The sequence below is a fragment of the Octopus bimaculoides genome, chromosome 15, assembly GCF_046866305.1.
Source record: "Octopus bimaculoides isolate indiv1 chromosome 15, ASM4686630v1, whole genome shotgun sequence".
In the NCBI taxonomy this organism is placed as follows: Eukaryota; Metazoa; Mollusca; class Cephalopoda; order Octopoda; family Octopodidae; genus Octopus; species Octopus bimaculoides.
In genome coordinates, this window is record NC_142942.1 from 33351891 (window position 1) to 33371628 (window position 19738).

At 37.6% G+C, this 19738-nt stretch overlaps 1 protein-coding gene across 2 annotated transcripts in view; it reads right to left on the reverse strand.

Annotated features, from left to right (window-relative positions):
* Window positions 1-19738, reverse strand: part of LOC106878217 (NBAS subunit of NRZ tethering complex) — a 132460-nt gene that overhangs the window by 46607 nt on the left and 66115 nt on the right. For both annotated transcript variants that reach the window (XM_089363670.1, XM_014927365.3), the window contains 10 exons: window positions 17478-17537; window positions 16371-16434; window positions 14727-14785; window positions 13255-13357; window positions 11674-11891; window positions 8530-8642; window positions 7675-7754; window positions 2843-2935; window positions 1811-1929; window positions 154-241 (listed from right to left, as the gene is read on the reverse strand). In XM_089363670.1, coding sequence (XP_089219796.1) covers window positions 154-241; window positions 1811-1929; window positions 2843-2935; window positions 7675-7754; window positions 8530-8642; window positions 11674-11891; window positions 13255-13357; window positions 14727-14785; window positions 16371-16434; window positions 17478-17537 — 997 coding nt within the window. The remainder of the gene's footprint in view (window positions 1-153; window positions 242-1810; window positions 1930-2842; window positions 2936-7674; window positions 7755-8529; window positions 8643-11673; window positions 11892-13254; window positions 13358-14726; window positions 14786-16370; window positions 16435-17477; window positions 17538-19738) is intronic.

A 19738-nucleotide genomic window follows, 5' to 3' on the forward strand; every position in this document is an offset into this window, starting at 1 on the left:
AAGAAGATGGAAAGATGACCACAGAAACAATCAGCTGAAATGTAGCTTCCATACTATCATAACTGAAATGAGCTTATGCTTCAAGAAAAATGTCTTCAATAAGAACCCATCTAAAGAATCTGCTAAGAGACATGAATGGTCACATCGATTTACCTGAATGTCTATGAGAGCTTTGGCATCAAGAATAGATTGTATTTGGTCAGGATCACAGTAAGTCAAAGCAAATTCCAGAAGTTCAATTCTACAATAAAAAAATTTCCAAAGTTAAAATTACATCTGAAGAGTTTTACCAACCTCTTACATCTAAGTACATCGAAATCTTTCAGGCTTGTAATAGTTATTTGTTTTTTGATTTTTTTTTCTTTTACTTGTTTCAGTCATTCAATTGCAGCCATGCTGGGACACAGCCTTGAAGAATTTTTAGTCAAATGAATTGACCCCAATACTTTTTATTTTAAACCTGGTACTTATTCTAATGATATCTTTTGCTGAACTGTTAAGTTATAGGAACATAAACACACCAACACTAGTTATCAAGTGGTGGTGGCAGACAAACTGACACAAAGACACACACACACATACATACAATGGACTTCTTTTAGTTTCTGTCTACCAAATCCACTCAAAAGGCTTTGGTCGGCCCAAGACTAGAGTAGAAGACACTTGTCCAAGATGCCAAACAGTGGGACTGAAACCAGAACCAAGTGGTTGGGAAGCAAGCTTCTTAATACACAGCCACACCTATGCTTGTTTCTTTTTTTGTTTGCTTGTTTGTTTTTTCTTTTAAGTTGAAATAACTTTATTACACTGATATTCACAAACACAGGTAGATTTGCATGTTAAGGTATTTCCTTTGCAACCCCAGTCCCAGGTTCAATCTTACAACATGGTACCTAGAAAAAGTGACTCCTACTATTAAGTCAGATTGACTAATTGATTGAAATTTGATAAAAAGAACCTACATAGAAATCCATTGAATGCATATCAATATTTGATCACAAAACTTGGTATGTTGGATGTAAAACCTCGCAAGTTCAATAGATTAAGTGATAGACAAAAAGTATTGAAGCTGATTACAACCAACTAAAAATTTGTGAAAGTGGTGCCCCAGCATGGTCTCAGTCCAATGAGTGAAACCAATAAAAGAATTCTAAACACTTAAAAACATATATTAACAATATTCCAATGGTACCCATTGATTAATTATGTGCACGTGTGAGTATGTGTGTGTGTGTGTGTGTGTATATATATATATATGTGTGTGTGTGTGTATAAATATATGTGTGTGTGTGCATTTATCTGTGTGTAACATTTAAATAATATTCTTTACATATTTTCTATAGAAATTATAGCCACCACTAATTCTGTTGCGACATCTCATATCTAAGACATCTGATGTAAACAAACAATAAGATGTCACGGATATGAAACGTAACAGAATCAGTGCTGGCTATAATCTCTAAAGAAAATCTGTAGAGGTGACTGTAACATGTGATTTAAGTGCACTACTAGCACAGTAGTACATGGTTTTGACTTATAAAAACATTTAATATACTTTGTAACATATCATGGTTGCATAATGAAATACCATGTGACACTGGTAAAGCATTTGATATCAAAGCATAAAAAATAGGTTTTAAAAACATTTTTTTTTTCAACTTTATAAGCAAATAACAAACGGTAAAAGGATGAGAGATTATGATGCTGGTGAACCTATCCGACTATCATATAAAATTCACCCTTTAATAGTTATATTTTAAGAGAAAAATTTTGATAAAATAGACACCAGTAATTAAAACAAAAGTCTTACCGTGTTCCTAAAACACAGTTACCATTCTGGGATAAATCTACGCAGACACTCCATGCCGGTGGATAAGATTTTTCCATCAACTGAGAGCATGCATAATAAGCCTTCATATAATCTTTAGCCTACAAAACATAAAACATTTAACATAACATTTTATCTCAAAATAGCCAGTTTGCCAGAAGTCCTTGACCCTGACAAAAATCAAAAATCCACTTCTGTAACTTCCTCATTTTCAAAGATCTTGATAATTGCTTATATAACAAGAGAGCAGCATGACTGCTATGCATAAAAGTTTCCTAAACTTGAAGAGATTTGCAAATGTGACAATTATCTAAATATTCTATACTTTATCCCAACTTTGATGAATTGCAGAATGAACCCAAGTTAAAGACATGTAACTATTATTTCTTAACAAAACATATACAATTATTATCTACCTTGCTTTCTGAGTTCAAATTCTGCTGACGTCGGCTTTGCTTTTCATCCTTTCAGAGTCAATAAATTAAGTACCACTGGGGTTGCTGTACTCCCTCCCCCCAAAAATTGCTGGCCTTGTGCCAAGATTTGAAACCAAAATCATCAACCTTGCTATAAGAATTATCAATCTTTCTTTATGTTTAAACCTTCAGCATTTAAACTGGCAATGTCCAGCCCAAACATTCTACATGTTTTATGTTCAAACTCGTCATATCTGACCTCTCACGCCTTCCCTACAGTGTTGTTCTATAAACATTCACATCATCAAAATCTTGAAGCTATGAGATATTGCATGATTAATTAAAAACAATGTAAATAAATGAGCATTACATTTGATAGAATAATCTGAATGCTCAAGGGTTAAATCAGTTAGACTCTTCGTTTTATTCCCACCTCTGGAGTAATTAGCTATAAGAACACCTCTATTATGACATCCATGAACTATGTAGATGATTGGTTGTAAGTAATAATTTCTATTACCTTGGTAACCTAAAAACTGCTACAGGTATCAAAAAGGTTAAGCAAAATAATAAAAAAGCAAAAAACAAGTATACTTACATCCAGTGCCTTTTCTGCAATTAATTTGTACACTTGGCCTTCAATTTCTGCATCATCTGCTGATACCCTCAATAGTCTTGCTAGCTGAAGAAGCTAGAATAGGGAAATATAGTCATCCGTTATAGTAACAAGCTTCTTAAAAATTTGATTAGATTTTAATGAAAACAGAAAATAAATAATTAAAACAATCAGGATTTTATCAATTCCTTGATCCTTTAGCACTACCTTGGCCAGCAGTAAATTCCTACAAAAATTACACCAAAATTTATTTGCCTTTTATTTGTTTCAGTCACTTGATTGAAGCCATGCTGGGGCACTGCCTCGAAGGGTTTTAGCCAAATGAATCAACCTCCGGACTTCTGTGTTTTAAAGCTAAGTACTTATTCTATTGGTCTCTTTTGCCAAACAGCTAAGTTACAGGAATGTACACATACCAACACTGGTTGTCAAGTAGTGGTGGGGGACAAACACAGACACACACATGCACATATATATATATATATATATATATATATATATATATATATATATATATATATATCAGATTGGAGCCTGGTGTAGCCATTGGGTTTCACCAGTCCTCAGTCAAATCGTCCAACCTATGCTAGCATGGAAAGCGGACATTAAACGATGATGATGATAATGATGATGATTATATATATATATATATATATATATATATATACATCTCTATGACAGGCTTCATTCAGTTCCCATCTACCAAATCTACTCACAAGGCTTTAAGGAGCCCAAGGCTATAGTAGAAGACACTTGCCCAAGACATGCAGTAAGACTGAACTTAGAACCATGTGGTTGGGAAGCAAGCTTCTTACCACACACCCACACCTGCATCTGTTTCCTTTTTGTTTTCTTTGTTGTTTTTTTTTGCATTCAATAAAAATAAACTATCAATTTATTAACACTACAGTGAAGACACATGGCCTAGTGGTTAGGGTGTTGCATTCATGATTGAAAGAGTGTGGTTTCAATTCACAGAATGGACAGTGTGTTGTCCTCTTGAGCAAAACACTTCATTTCACATTGCTTCAGTCCACTCAGCTATAAATCAGTAAGCCTGCAACAAACTGGTGTCCCTTTTAGGGGTTATGTTGTAATCTCAGTCCAGGCCATAGAAACCAGGTAACTGGCCCTATGAGCCCTAAGACTCAAGGGAATAAAAAGTCCAAGGGTTGATGATGATGATATTAACGCTAACAGTTTTCATCACTGACATGGTTGTTACACTTTTTCCATGCTGGCATGGGTTGGACAAGACTGCTTGAATCAGTAACCAGATCCACTTTCAGACACCAATTCTTGTTTTCAAGTATAGTACTTTATTTCATATCAAGCTGTTTATTTGTGAGATAAAAGAAATATCGCTGATCAAGTGGTGATGTGCCAATGTAAAGTAATTTGGAGACAGACAAACAAACACATACACAAATCACACACAAGCAAAAATGAGCTATGATAATAAAGAGGACAGCTGAGAACTTGTGTTTCTGCCTCAATAGGAGTTATCAGCACACCAGTTCTACTTTGACTCCAGCAAATGAGATACTTAGACATATGAAAAAGAGTAGAAAACATTTATGGCTCGGATTAATTTGCATAATTTAAATGTCAGTATTATCATCATCATCATCATCATCATTCAATATGCATTTTCCATGCTGACATGGAACAGACAGTTTGACTGGAACTGGTAAGCTGGAGAGCTGCATCAGGCTTCAGTCAACTGTTTTGGCTTGGTTTCTATGGCTGGATACCCTTCCTAATGCCAACTATTTTACAGAATGTACTGGATGGTTTTTATGTTCCACCAGCATGGATGTAAACATTATACACAAATAAAGGTATATCAAACACCATGCAAGATAAGTTCTTGGTTTATTGAAATTATTATTCTTTTGAGAGGATAAACAAATGCCTTGTGGCAACTGCAACCAACTCCAAACAAGGAGGGTTGATAATCTCAAGAATCAAGAATTCTTTAAAACTGATATGCCATTAAAGAATAAACAGTCTGGTTCTCATTCATGAGAAAAATTAATCCAGAACAGGTGCAGGTGTGGCTATGTGGTAAGAAGTTGGTTTTACATGGTTCCAGGTTCAGTCCCATTGCATGGCACCTCAGGCAAGTGTACTGGGGTCGATGCAATCGGTTTACACTCACCCCCAAAAAATTGCTGGCCTTGTGCCAAAATTTGAAACCGATATTATCAAACTCTTCCAGCAATTTGTTACCAGATACATTAGAGTATCAATAATCATGCATTTATTATCCAATGAAAGACTAACACAGAGCATCTCAAAAGAAATATAGTGTATTTATTTTGAGATGCTCTGTGTTTCTTTCAATTACTCAGGTGATACACGAAAGAGTCATACCCAATAACTGGTGTAGCAGCACTATAGTCAACAGCTACAAAGGTAAAGATAATGCTTTAGATACAAATAATTAGAGGTATCAAGTTGTTGGATCAGGTAATGAAGGTCACAGAGAGGGTCATAACCCAACTAATTAGGGAGAGAGTCAGTTCAGATGAGATGCAGTTTGGGTTCGTGCCAGGTAAAAGCACCACTGACGTTATATTTCTGGTAAGACAGTTGCAGGAGAAATACCTAGCCAAAGATAAACCTCTGTACCTGGCTTTCATTGACATGGAAAAAGCCTTTGACAGGGTCCCCCAATCCCTTATCTGGTGGTCAATGAGGAAACTTGGAATAGATGAATGGTTAGTGAGAGCTGTGTGAGCCATGTACAGGGACGCTGTCAGTAAGGTGAGGGTTGGCAATGAGTACAGTGAAGAATTCCGGGTAGAGGTAGGGGACCACCAAGGTTCAGTCCTCAGCCCCCTCCTATTTATCATAGTCCTCCAGGCAATAACAGAGGAATTCAAGACAGGATGCCCCTGGGAGCTCCTCTATGCTGATGACCTTGCCCTAATTTCTGAATCACTATCAGAACTAAAGGAGAAGTTTCAGGTGTGGAAGCAAGGATTAGAATCGAAAGGCCTTAGAGTCAACCTAGCTAAAACCAAAGCCCTAATAAATAGAAAGGCAGACAAACCACAAATCCCTTCAGGTAGATGGCCCTACTCGATCTGTAGAATTGGCGTAGGTAGAAACTTTATAAGATGTACCCAGTGTAAGCTATGGACATATAAGAGGTGCAGCAATATCAAAGGAGGGCTAACTGGGAAGATAGTTTTTTTGTATGTGACACTGAAAATGTGCAGAGAACAACTTCTGTCTCATTCCAGGGAAAAAAACTAGAAGTAGTTGATAGCTTCCGTTACCTAAGTGACCAAGTCAGTAGCGGGGGGGGTGCTCTGAAAGTGTAGCTGCTAGAATAAGAATAGCCTGGCCAAAGTTCAGAGAGCTCCTACCTCTGCTGGTGACAAAGGGCCTCTTGCTCAGAGTAAAAGGTAGACTGTATGACGCATGTGTACGAACAGCCATGCGACATGGCAGTGAAACATGGGCCGTGACTGCTGAGGACATGTGTAAGCTTGAAAGGAACGAAGCCAGTATTCTCCGATGGATGTGTAATGTCAGTGTGCATACTCAACAGAGTGTAAGTACCTTGAGAGAAAAGTTGGACCTAAGAAGCATCAGATGTGGTGTGCAAGAGAGACGACTGTGCTGGTATGGTCATCTGGCAAGAATGGATGAGGATAGCTGTGTGAAAAAGTGCTACACCCTAGTGGTTGAGGGATCCTGTGGAAGAGGTAGACCCAGGAAGACCTGGGATGAGGTGATGAAGCACGACTTTTGAACATTAGGCCTAACCGAGGCAATGACTAGTGACTGAGACCTTTGGAAATATGCTGTGCTTGAGAAGACCCGGCAAGCCAAGTGAGACCATAACCAGTGACCTCTGCCAGGGGTGTAACCAGCCCACTTACGCATACCTTTCTTTCATTAGACACTAAACTCTGCTTGCGAAGACCTGTTGAAGCAAGTGTAAACGAAATCGAAATCAAATTCGATGACAGCACCACATGACTGGCATCCGTGCTAGTGGAGGAGCACTAAGGGAACCATCCGAGCGTGATCGTTGCCAGAGTAGCTAACTGGCTTCCATGCCAGTGGCATGTAAAAAGCACCATTCAAGTATGATCGTTACCAACATCGCCCAACTGGCACATGAAAAAATTATTCGAGCGAGGTCATTGCCAGTGCCGCTGGACTGGCTCCTGTGCAGGTAGCACGTAAAAAACACATTTGAGCGTGGCCGTTGCCAATACCACCTGACTGGCCCTCGTGCCGGTGGCACGTAAAAGCACCCACTACACTCTCAGAGTGGTTGGCGTTAGGAAGGGCATCCAGCTGTAGAAACTCTGCCAGATCAGATTGGAGCCTAGTGCAGCCATCTGGTTTGCCAGTCCTCAGTCAAATTTTCCAACCCATGCCAGCATGGAAAGTGGATGTTAAACGATGATGATGATGATAACAAAGAATGTAGTAAAATAACTTAGTTATCATTCAGTTAGTGTTAGGAACATAAATTGTGACTAAGGTTTGGTGGAAGATTTTAATTCAAGCCTTATAAAAACAAGACATTTGTACTCAAAGCCAGAGCTGGTTTCAGCCGGGTTGTTAACGAAAGGGTTAATACATTAAATTTAAAACTAAACTTAGACATTTTCTATGAAAGAAAGAAAGGGTTTAATTTGAAAGTGAGTGGGTTAATGATCCTACAGTCTCTACTGAAATGCAAATGTTTTTAAAATATATATTCTTTAACTGCAAAAGGTGAATGTCAATTTGGTCACAGATCTGTTCAGTCAGGGCTAACTTGAAGCTAAACAACATCAACTTACTTTGTCTGAAAGTTGGTAAGAATTGGAACGACTATTGAGAGCTGCTTCAACATACTTTAGTCTATTCTTTTCAAGTCGAACTGCAAGAAGAAGACAGTTTTCCTTTAGCATGCCACTTATTTATATAGAATACATTTTAAGAACATTTTAAGATTGTTAATATGTGTTTGTGGATAGTTTGTGAATTAGAAAAGAGAATCAGTATTCATTTAAGATTTTTAATTATTACATCAAAGATCAAATTATGTGACCAATTTGCTATTGATCATTTACATTATTCATTATGGGACTGAATTCTTCTGTATAACACAATATCTCTCATTAAATTAACTCTGCTGTGATATATATTTTAAGTCTTTATATCATATCTGTGAGTGTATAATTCTTCCTGCTTATATGTATGTGTGAACACACATGGCCTAGTAGTTAGGATGTTGCATTCACAATTGCAAAATTGTGGGTTTGATTCCTAGACTGCCGGGTGTGTTCTGTTCTTGAGCAAAAGACTTCATTTCATGCTGCTCTGCAATCACTCTGACATTCAGCTTGTGGCCCACTGTGGTCTTGCATAGACCATGTCAACTTGATGGAGGAAGTGAGCTAATGTACAGTACAAAGATTTGACTACTATAAATAAATCACCAGCACAGGTTATTCAACAAGAAGTTACAGAACCTTCACTTGTCCCTAATGACAGGAGAATCCACGATATTTAACACATGATTACATGAGAGAGAGATTTATAGTTAAACAGGTAAGATATTTATTCAGACCATACAAATTTAGTAAAACATTTAGACAGACAGGAAAAGGCATTCAGAAAATACAGCTAAAAATATAAAATATAAAACCAACTTTGCAGAGGTAAGACAGTGATTTCAAACTCCCCTAGAATTGATAATGCTTCAATTAAATCCAGTTCTTCTTGAATAGCTATAGAAGTTTCTTCTACCAAATTGAGACAGGATCTACAAGGAAAATACACATACATCAGAATAGATTACACATTTTGTTTCTTGAAAATTCTCTCTCTTAATGTCTCTTATGCATATACAAATGGGTATAATACAAACATATAAGAGACATGTATAATATACACACACACACACACACATTTATGTGCTGCTTCCCAACCACATCATTTCAGATTCAGTTCCTCTGTGTGGATCCTTGGACAAGTGTCTTCTGTTATAGCTCCAGACCAATGAAAGCTTTGTAAGTAGATTTCACAGACACAAACAGAAACAAGTTCATCATATGCATTCGTGTACATACACACATATATATATAAGGCACATGGTTCAGTGATTAGAGTGTCGGGCTCACAATCACGAGGTAATAAGTTGGATTCCTGGATCAGGCTGTGTGTTGTGTTCTTGAGCAAGACACTTTATTTCACATTGCTCCAGTTCACTCAGCTGTAGAAATGAGTTGCAACATTACTGACGCCAAGCTGTATTGGCCTTTGCCTTTCTCTTTGATAACATCCGTGGCATGGAGAGGGAAGACTTGTATGCATGGACAACTGCCGGTCTTCCATAAACAATCTTGCCCAGACTTTCTAGGGGAACTTTTTAGGTGGAATCCCATGGCCATTCATGACAAAAGGGGGTTTTTACCCTTTATATATATACGGGGAAAGCGAAATTGTGAAGGCACCTGTGCCCAGCGTCGCCTTTCTGGCACTTGTGCCCGCAGCATGTGTAAGGACTTTCGAGAGAGATCGTTGCCAGTGCCCCTGGACTGGCTCTTGTGCAGGTGGCACATAAAATACACCATTTTGAGCGTGGCCGTTGCCAGTACTGCCTGACTGGCCTTCGTGCCGGTGGCACGTAAAAGCACCCACTACACTCTCTGAGTGGTTGGCATTAGGAAGGGCATCCAGCTGTAGAAACTCTGCCAATTGGAAATATGCTGTGCGTGAGAAGACCCAGCAAGCCAAGTGAGACCTAAATCTAAGGCCTCAGCCAGTCCACTTATGCATACCTTCCTTCCTTCATTGGACACTAAACTCCACTTGCGAAGACCTGTTGAGGCAAGTGAAATTGAAATCGAGTTAAATTTAACATCTGGAACCCATGCCAACGTCGTCTCCCTCATTGGACACGAAACTCAGCTTGCAAAGACTTAGTGGGGCAAGCAAAAGCGAAATTGTGATGGCACCTGTACCCAGCGTCGCCTTTCTGGCACTTGTGCCCGCGGCATGTGTAAGGACTTTCGAGCGAGATCGTTGCCAGTGTCCCTGGACTGGCTCTTGTGCGGGTGGCACATAAAATACACCATTTTGAGCGTGGCCGTTGCCAGTACCGCCCGACTGTGTGTGTGTGTGTGTGTGTGTGTGTGTGTGTGCGTGTTGCATGTGTTCTCCAAACGTATAAGAGACATGTATAACACACACACACACACACATATGTGCTGCTTCCCAACCACATCATTTCAGATTCAGTTCCTCTGTGTGGATCTTTGGGCAAGTGTCTTCTGTTATAGCTCCGGGCCAATCAAAGCTTTGTAAGTAGATTGACAACTGGTATTGGTTTATGTCCCTGTGACTTAGCAATTTGACAAGAAAGATTGATAGAATAAGCACCAGACTTTAAAAAATAAGTACTGCAGTTGAGTGTGCCAGCATGAGCGTAGTCTGAGTAAAAGATAAAAGCTAACCACATACACTGGACAGTAAGAACCTAATTAAACAGCATTAATTACTCATTATTATCTATAATATAAATTGGACATGGGCAATCTTGTATTCTTTCTTGTCTTGAGGTTCACAGCTAAACGGCTGGGTGGATTCACATGAAAAATGGCACATATGTGGAGACGGGTGCATAGATTGGAATGCGGTTTGTAGTTTTTTCCTAGCCCCCATAGTTACCGAGAAAATCAATTAAAACTTTCCGCCATTTAAACAACCAGTTACTCACACAGCCCGCATATACCATTTTGCTAGCAACAAGGGGAGTACAGGATGAGTCAGTCAAAGCCATACATACATACATAACTTCTTTCTCTCCTTTTCTATCATCACTCACACATTCACTCACTATAAAAAGTGAATAAAATTTCAGCTAACTCTCCCTCAGCCATGCATAGATACATACATCTATGTATACATACATATATACATACATACATACATAACCTGCGTGCATGCGTGTAGGGGGGTCACTGAAGCCATTCATACATATATACATAACCTTTCTCTCTCTCCTGCTTTTTCTCTGTCAATCACTCACACATTCACTCACTACAAAAATTGAATAAAAAATTCCAGTTATCTCTCTCTTTCTCGCTTTCTTTCTCTCTCACATACACACACACCAGCAACATTACTCTCTCTGTCTCTTCACACACACTAACAAAAGCAATTCACATACACACTACACATTCTGCCTCGCACACCCCATCAAACACACACACACACACGCGCACACACACCAATTCTTCCGCTTCACACCAACTTCAAAAGAACTTTCAAAAAAACTCATACAATCACGCTCTCTCTGTCTCTTTCGCTTTCACGCAGACTTCAAATGATCCCCTTTCCCCCCAACCCCATATCAAAAAAAATTTTAATTTTTTAAGGAAACCGACGATCATCTTCAAAACTGTAAATAAACACACGTGGTTTATAAGTGGTTTGTAAGTGACAGTCGTGTGTTCCCATATCAAAAGATCGCTCAATGTTTTAATGATTAGACAGAGGTCCAAAAGAATACCTCTCACAAACAGACTACGTACAAATTCGTTCTTCACAACTCCTGAAGCTGTTTTCTGACAAGGGGGTGAGTCAGGAAATTTTCATACAGTTGGAGGCTCCAATCGAAACAGGGGACCCGGTAATGATAAGGTTGCGAAACACTGTTATAGATTATGCCCAATTGAAAACAATCACAGTCACATCATCCAAACAGATCGGGTGAAACTGGGCTTAGCTGCTAGTATAAAATAAATTGTATTTTTGCATAATCTTAACAGAAAAAATATGTCCGTACTTACTGAGCCATTTCCATTGAAAAATGCGATAAGTCTAAAGCCGAATTGAAGTATTCCTGAGATGCTGACAGGACTAACTTTACAGTTCTCTTAAATGGTACCTTTATAAAGCCATCACTCTGTTGTGATGATCTGGAATCACCATGTTTTCTTGCAATGTAGTTTTTAGCCAAACTGATGGTGTCCAAATTGCTGGAGCATAATAGACTTGCAACAAAGATCTGCCAAGAGAGATATAGTGCATCATAAAACATTCTCATAAACATTATAATAAATGGTGTACACAACATAAATCTATACAATATATGTAGTATTACCAAATGACACTGTGCATTTATATACTCCGAACGCTCATTCAATTCATTATATAAAATTTTTTCACAAAAAAATGAAATAAACCAAAACTTCTTTTTTTAATAGTTTTATTTCCACCTACACATACCTGCCGCTTACTGCATTCCTTCCTATATTTGCCACTTACTATATTTGCACTTATGTACCTCTAATCTCTCTCTCTACCTCTCCCCCATACTCCTTCTTTGCATACCACTACCTACACATCATCTCCCTATTTCTCATCTCTCTACAGATGTATTACTCTGCTGTTCTCCACCCTTTCTGTACCATTACTTACCACTTCCTCCCTCTTGAGCTACTTCTATTTCATATCACTTTACCCCTAAACTTATATCACATATTAAGGTCATCTCTACAGATTTTCTATAGAAATTATAGCCAGCACTGATTTTGTTACATTTTGTATCCGAGACACCAGATATAAACAAACAACAGGACAGAAGATGAAACAAATGCGTAACAGGTGTATAGGCAATATTTCAGGAGTTTTTGCTTCTTCATCAGCATCATCTTGTCTCTTTCCAGCTACTCCTACCCATCTTTTTAGAATGTGACGTAGTCATGTATCTTCTCTACAGCAAGGCATGGTCTTGTCCCTCTATCATACTTTAACATCTAAACACTGGAGATAAAACCACCTTCATCTCTACTACACCCACACTCAGTTGTGGGGATGTTTTTGTCTGATGAGTTACCTGGTAACCTCACCTGTGCTGGTACCATGACAAAAAAAAAAAGGACCCACTACTACATTCAAAACATTGGCATTAAGAAGGGCATCCAGCTGTAGAAAATCCTGCTGAAGTAGATTTGTCAGATCCTGTTGAACCATCCTACCTATGTCAGCATGGAAGGCAGACTTATATGGTGGTGGTGGCAGTGGTAGACACAGATGAGGAAGAGGATCAGTATTTCAAATTCCATGTCACTGATATTTTGATAATACAACAGCTATTCTTCCCATATAGGCAAATATATTTTCATCTCATTGCTCAATGAAAAAGAACATACCCAATTTCCTATTAAAGTACAGTAACTTACACCTATTTTGTCACTGATATGTCCTCTATATATTTTTTTTATTCCAAAGTACTAACAGTAGGACAAATATAACCACATTCTCTCTTCAAAGTCTTTGGTTTGTTTTGCTTTTTTTTTTTATTCTATCTTAAAACCAAAATTTATAATAATGACAAATTGATAAAAAAAAAAGTAAAGAAAATCTACCTCCAATGTTTCAGCAACGCTGATCTGGTTGAAAAGCTTCTCTTGTAAGTGCATGACGTTGGCATGTAAAGAAATCCAGCCCTTTTCATTTAAACTTGGAGTCCTAGAAAATGAACACATTAATCAGTCCTAATTGATTGTAAAGAAAAAGAAAAAAATTACAAAACTTTTAATCTGCCATTATATTTTTTACAAAATGTGACTCATTATTTTATCACAAACAGCCACAGATTTACAGATTGAACAGCTTCCCCATAGAATTTTCCTCCTGGTTCAATGATTGCTATATAAACGCAAAAGCCGTTTCAAAAGGGAAAGGCTTTTGAAAAGAGTTACCTATCTTCAAAAGTAAGCACAATAAGAGGGCTTCTCCATGATTACTTGATCTGCTAGAAACGGCAGCCAAATATCCCTAATATTACACTATACACGTCTCGAGGTGTATTTAGCCTAGATACACTATGTATCTACATGGTCCCAAATGGAAGGCCTTTGATCAAATTTTGAATAAATTTTCTCAATAGACATAGGCGCAGGTGTGGCTGTGCAGTAAGAAGTTTGTTTCCCAACCACATGGCTCCAGATTCAGTTTCATTGTGTGGCACCTGGGGTAAGTGTCTTCTACTATAGCTTCATGCCAACCAAAGCCTTATTAGTGGATTTGGTAGATGGAAACTGAAAGAAGCTCATCATATATATGTGTGTGAGTGTGTGTGTTTGTCCCTCACCACTGCTTGACAACTGCTGTTGGTGTGTTTACATCCCCATAACTTAATGGTTTGCACTTAAGAACTAGGGGCCAATTAATTCAACCAAAATTCTCCAAGACGGTGCCCCCAGCATGGCTGCAGTCTAATGAATGAAACAAGATAAAAAATTCATCATCTTAATTGTGTCCAGTATATTACACAGGTACAGCTGTGTGGTTAAGAAATTTATTTTGCAACCCATGGGCACAGGTATGATTGTATGATAAGAAGTTTGCTTCCCACCACATGGTTATGGGTTCAAGTCCCACAGTGTGGAACCTTGGGCAGCCCTAGGCCAAACAAAGCCAAAGAGTGGATTTGGTGGACAGAAACTGAAAAAAGCCTGTTATATCATCATCATTTACCATCCCTCTTCCATGCTGGCATGGGTTGGATGGTTTGACTGGAACTGGTAAGGCCAGGGACTACACCAGGCACCATTGTCTGTTCTTGTATAGCTAGATGCCTTTCCTAGCACCAACCACTCCATAGTGTAGTGTAGTGTAGTATAGTGTACTGCCTACCTGCCTGCCTGCCTGTCCACCCACTGGGTCTAACCACTAGAAAGTGGTCTAACACACTGCCTCACACCCAGCCACTCTACTTAAAGTTTTCATTTATATAACTATAAGAGATATATTTAAATGATCAGCTTATTTAGTTAATTAATGAAACTCTGAAACAGATAGCTTCAATATTTAAGTAATAGACAGTAAAACTTACCTTCTTCCAGCTGCTCGTGTGAGCTTTACTAGCATATTTCTGGCTGCTGTTTCTGATTCCTACAAATAGAAAGTATGACAACCAATTTTTCTTCCAGTTAGCATTTATTCCATGTCCCTCATTCTACCAGGCATCTATAAAGTCATAAATCCACATCTCCATTAAATGTTTTACTACCATATAATGGCACAATCATGAGGTAGTGAATTGGATTTCCAGACCATTCCGTGTTGTGTTCTTGAACAAGACACTTTATTTCACGTTGCTCCAGTTTACTGAGCTATAGATATGAGTTACAACGTCACTGGTACCAAGCTGTATCAGCCTTTGCCTTTCCCTTGGATAACATCGGTGGCATGGAGAGGGAAGACTGGTATGCATGGGCAACTTTTGGTCTTCCATAAACAATCTTGCCCGGACTTGTGCCTTGGAGAGTAACATTCTAGGAGTAATCCCATGGTCATTCATGACTGAAGGCGGGCTTTACCTTTACCTAATTATTTCATAACACTTACCTTCATTATTACGTTCTGACTCTCTTCACCATATTGCACTGTCTTAACACTATCCCAATCTCTTACAAGAAACCACAAGTATAGTTTGAGCAGATTTTCAATACAAAGTCTGCTTTGCATTGTAGTTCTAAGTCAATTGTGCAACCACATACCAGATGTACATATACAAAAATATACATATCAAAGCAAAAACATATAAGAATATGCATATATATTAACATATATATATATATATATATATATATATATATATATATATATATATATATATATGTAAAAGTAATGTGACACTTATTCGGTAGCCATGATAAAACTCCAAAACTCTGAGTTTTATCATGGCTACCGAATAAGTGTCACATACTTTTACAGATAAATTCCTCTATTTACATAATATTGAGGTCTCTTTCTTTCTTCTGTTGTCCCTTCTATCTATATATATATATATATATATATGTAAATCCAGAAAACAACAGCATACCAGGCAAAATTGAAGAACTGCTTGCACAACACTGCAACAGCTCATTGTCAAAGCCAAAGAGTTAAGAGAAAAGCCAAAGCAAGATATCTATTTCAGTAATGTTACAGGTTTTTTTTTTTTGTATATAAGAATAACCTTCTCCCCAAAGGCATACTTTAACAAAAAATAAACAAAGCCCGACTCCTAGTGGTCTTATAGCAATGGAATTTCTAAATCCCTGAACTATTGCTCGACAGTCCTCAACCTTACATTAGGTTCACCCATCCTCTTGACAAATATTGTTTTAGTCCAGCCAAGTTTCTAGTAACCTTTGTCATAAAACTAGTCTAGTGGGGTGCCAGTTTAGTCACTAATAACCCAATGAATTATGTGTTACTAGTAGCATTCTTCAAGTGACCTGGCATATGTATACACACAGATTGAATACTAGATATTTCCTATCTTTGCTACAAGAAAGTTATTTGTGAGCAATAAATCCCACCCAAGGTAATTAGCTATGAGAGATACATAGTTTAGTAATATCAGCAGGTGTAAAGAAAACTAAAAAGATTGTGAAAATCACAATGTAAAATAAACACATGAATGCACATCTGTGGTTACATGGATAAACATAATTTGATTGTTACAAAATATTTAATTAAGGTTATTTACCTGTGACAACTTAATGGAATAAATGGTTTGTTTTAAGCCATTCTCTTCAAAAATCTTGGCAGCCCTAAAATTTGTATAGTACACAAACAAATAAGTGTAGTTATATTTGATACATTCACAATACAAAACTAATTTTAAAACAAATGAAAAAAAAGCATGTGATAAACAAACAAAAATGTACATATTTGATATCATAATTCATCTCTGGACAGAACACAAGGTGCATATCTCTTATCAGAAATTTTCTGTGAACTGTGCTAACCTTATTTTCAGACATTCAAAATTCGTTTTTATTTCACAGGCAACAATTGCCAAATTCCGAAACACCTTATTAACTGGAAGATTTGTGATATAGACATCAATTAATAACGAATTCATTTCATCATCATTTAACATCCGTTTTCCATGCTGGCATGGGTTAGACAGATTAACTGGAGCTGATAAGCTTGAGAGCTGCAACAGGCTCCAGGCTTCTGTTTCAGCTTGGTTTCTATGGCTGGATGCCATTCCTAATGCTAACCACTTTACAGAGTGCACTGGGTGTCTTTTACATGTACTAGCAGAGGTGACCTTTTAAATCCATTTGCTTTAAGGGGAATTCAAGAGTTAATTTTTCTTGATATGGAAATGTCTTTCCAGTCCCTTCAATAACATGCAAATGTGTACAGTTTACACTCACTTCCTCTATCAAAACTTTTCCAGTGTATTATTAGTAGCTTGGCTGATTTTTTATGGATGTAACTACATAAAAGCTAAGTTTTGTTGCAATGAGTCCATGAGTACAAAGTAATTGAGATGAATGCATGATATATTCCAGTGGGATCTTGGCAGAATGTAACATTGGTAGCAGCAGACAAAAGATTTCCAAAAAGTTTGAATACAAAAGAACCAAAATCTTCGATTAAAAAAAAAAATTTTTTTGACAATACTGTAACTTTGAAGATGAATGGGTACAACAGATGTTTTACATTTAAATACAGGTATTACTGTATTTAAGGAAACAAATACAGCAATGGATATAGCTTAACAATATTGTTTAATCAATAAAATAGATGAAGTAAGTTCATAAATGGAACCTTGCCAACAAGTCATTTACAAAGTACTTACCATATGTGGTTTTCCAAACGTTCTTTCTGTTTATGGAGATCTTGTATGTAAGATCCTGGTCTATAAACACAAAAACATATCAAATTGATATTAAAAACAAAAAGAACTGTAGATGCTAAATCAATAAGGTAATTAAATAGGGAAATGTACTTGTACAAATGGAGAGAAATATATTTTTAGATCATGAGAAAATAGAGTAACTAATTACTCTAAACATCCATAAAGCAATGTTGATGCACTTGATATCAACAACCATGTCTAGGATAAGAACAGTTTAGCTAAGTTTCCTGCTTACAGCATTCATCCAGCTCTTGTTTCTTAGATCAGACGTTCCCATCTGACCAATATTGAGCCACTGCTTACACATCTGGGATGGTAGAGGTCTACATCCAAAAGAAGGCAATCCAACTGAATGAGAAAGTTTCAACTACCATCACATTTTAAGCACGATTCTTCAGCAGAACCATTTTCTATCACCTCAGCAACAATCTCTGAATTTGCTAACTGCATCCTTCTCCAGGCAGGACTCTCTTATTTCCATCAATTGCACTTTATTTCCAACTATATCTATGACAGGCTTCTTTCAGTTTCCATCTATCCAATTCACTCACAAAGCTTTGGTGGCCTGAGGTTATAGTAGAAGACACCTACCCAAGGTGCCCCGCAATGGGACCGAACCTAGAACGATGTGGTTGGGAAGCAAGCTTGTTACTTCACAGCCTTGCCAGCACTTATATTTAAGAAACTATTATCAATAGAGTTCACTACCTTCCCCATCCGATCCACACAAACATTTATATACACAAATAAATACAACAATTAAGTTTATCTTTAAACCTACATTATATGATGGATTGTCAAGGACTTGTGTACTGAAGAATAGAGATTATCACACAACCAATATAATCCACTTCACAGAGCTAAAAGGAAACTCTCTATGTGGTCACTGAACTTGCACAAAATAACAGGCAAGTTTACCACAGTTAATACTCTAATGTCTTGAAGAAAGCACTGTATACAAGATGCAGTTCTCAACATACTTCTAAAAAGACAAGGGCCATTATGGCTAAAATACCTTTGATTACAGGCCTGTTCAATCAAGGCTAACTTGAGGTTAAACAATAACAACCAGACACATTTCACTTCATGAAACTTTAGATAGATTGTGCCAGTGCCATGTAAAAGCATCCAGTACACTCTGTAAAGTGATTGACATTAGGAAGGGCATCCAGCCATAGTTGTTGGCACTCTGTCGCTCACAACGTCGAGGGTTCCAGTTGATCCGATCAACGGAACAGCCTGCTCGTGAAATTAACATGCAAGTGGCTGAGCACTCCACAGACACGTGTACCCTTAACATAGTTCTTGGGGATATTCAGCGTGACACAGTGTGACAAGGCTGACCCTTTGAATTACAGCCCTAGAAACCATGCCAAAACAGACAATTGGAATATAGGCAGCTCTTCAGCTGGCCAATGTCAAACTGTCCAAGCCATACTAGCATGGAGAACAGATATTAAAAGGTGATGATGGTGATGATGATATATATAAACAGATTGAATTGTCTGTTGGGCAAAATCACGTCCTATATGCTATACTAACAAACACTGCCATGGTTCAGACCAGACTGAATCAAGGTACAGACATGTTTAACTTGGGGACCATTCTCATATGTTCAATCAGTTATTTCAGTTTTCTCTAACAAGTCAACTAGAGATAATCAACCTCAAGGTTATCGTTTCCCAGACATTTAGATATTTTACTCATCACTTAAATACAGAATAAGAGAGATTACTACTTTTAAAACTAGTTTGCTGGAGGTAAAACAAAGGCTTTACTTCTGTTTGGACATACACCTTTGTGATTAATAATCCAGCAGCTTCAACATACAGCCTCTCTTATTTTAAAATATACATACAAATACTTTACATATTGGTTTCAAATTTTGACACAAAGCTAGCAATTTCGGAAGGCGGTGGGCACTAAATCGCTAACATTAATCCTAGTACTCAACTAGTACTTACTTTATTGAATGAAAAGCAAAATCGACACGAGGAATTTGAACTCAGAACGTACAGACAGATGAAATGCTGCTAAGCATTTTGCCCAGTGTGCTAATGATTCTGCCAGCTTGTCACCTTACAAGTAGTTTATATATTGAGGACTAGAAAGAAACGTTTTTTCTAAAATGTGAAAACAAAATCTAATGTTGCAACTGTTACTTTTTCTGTGTTTTAGTCATGCTTTGGCACCACTCTGAA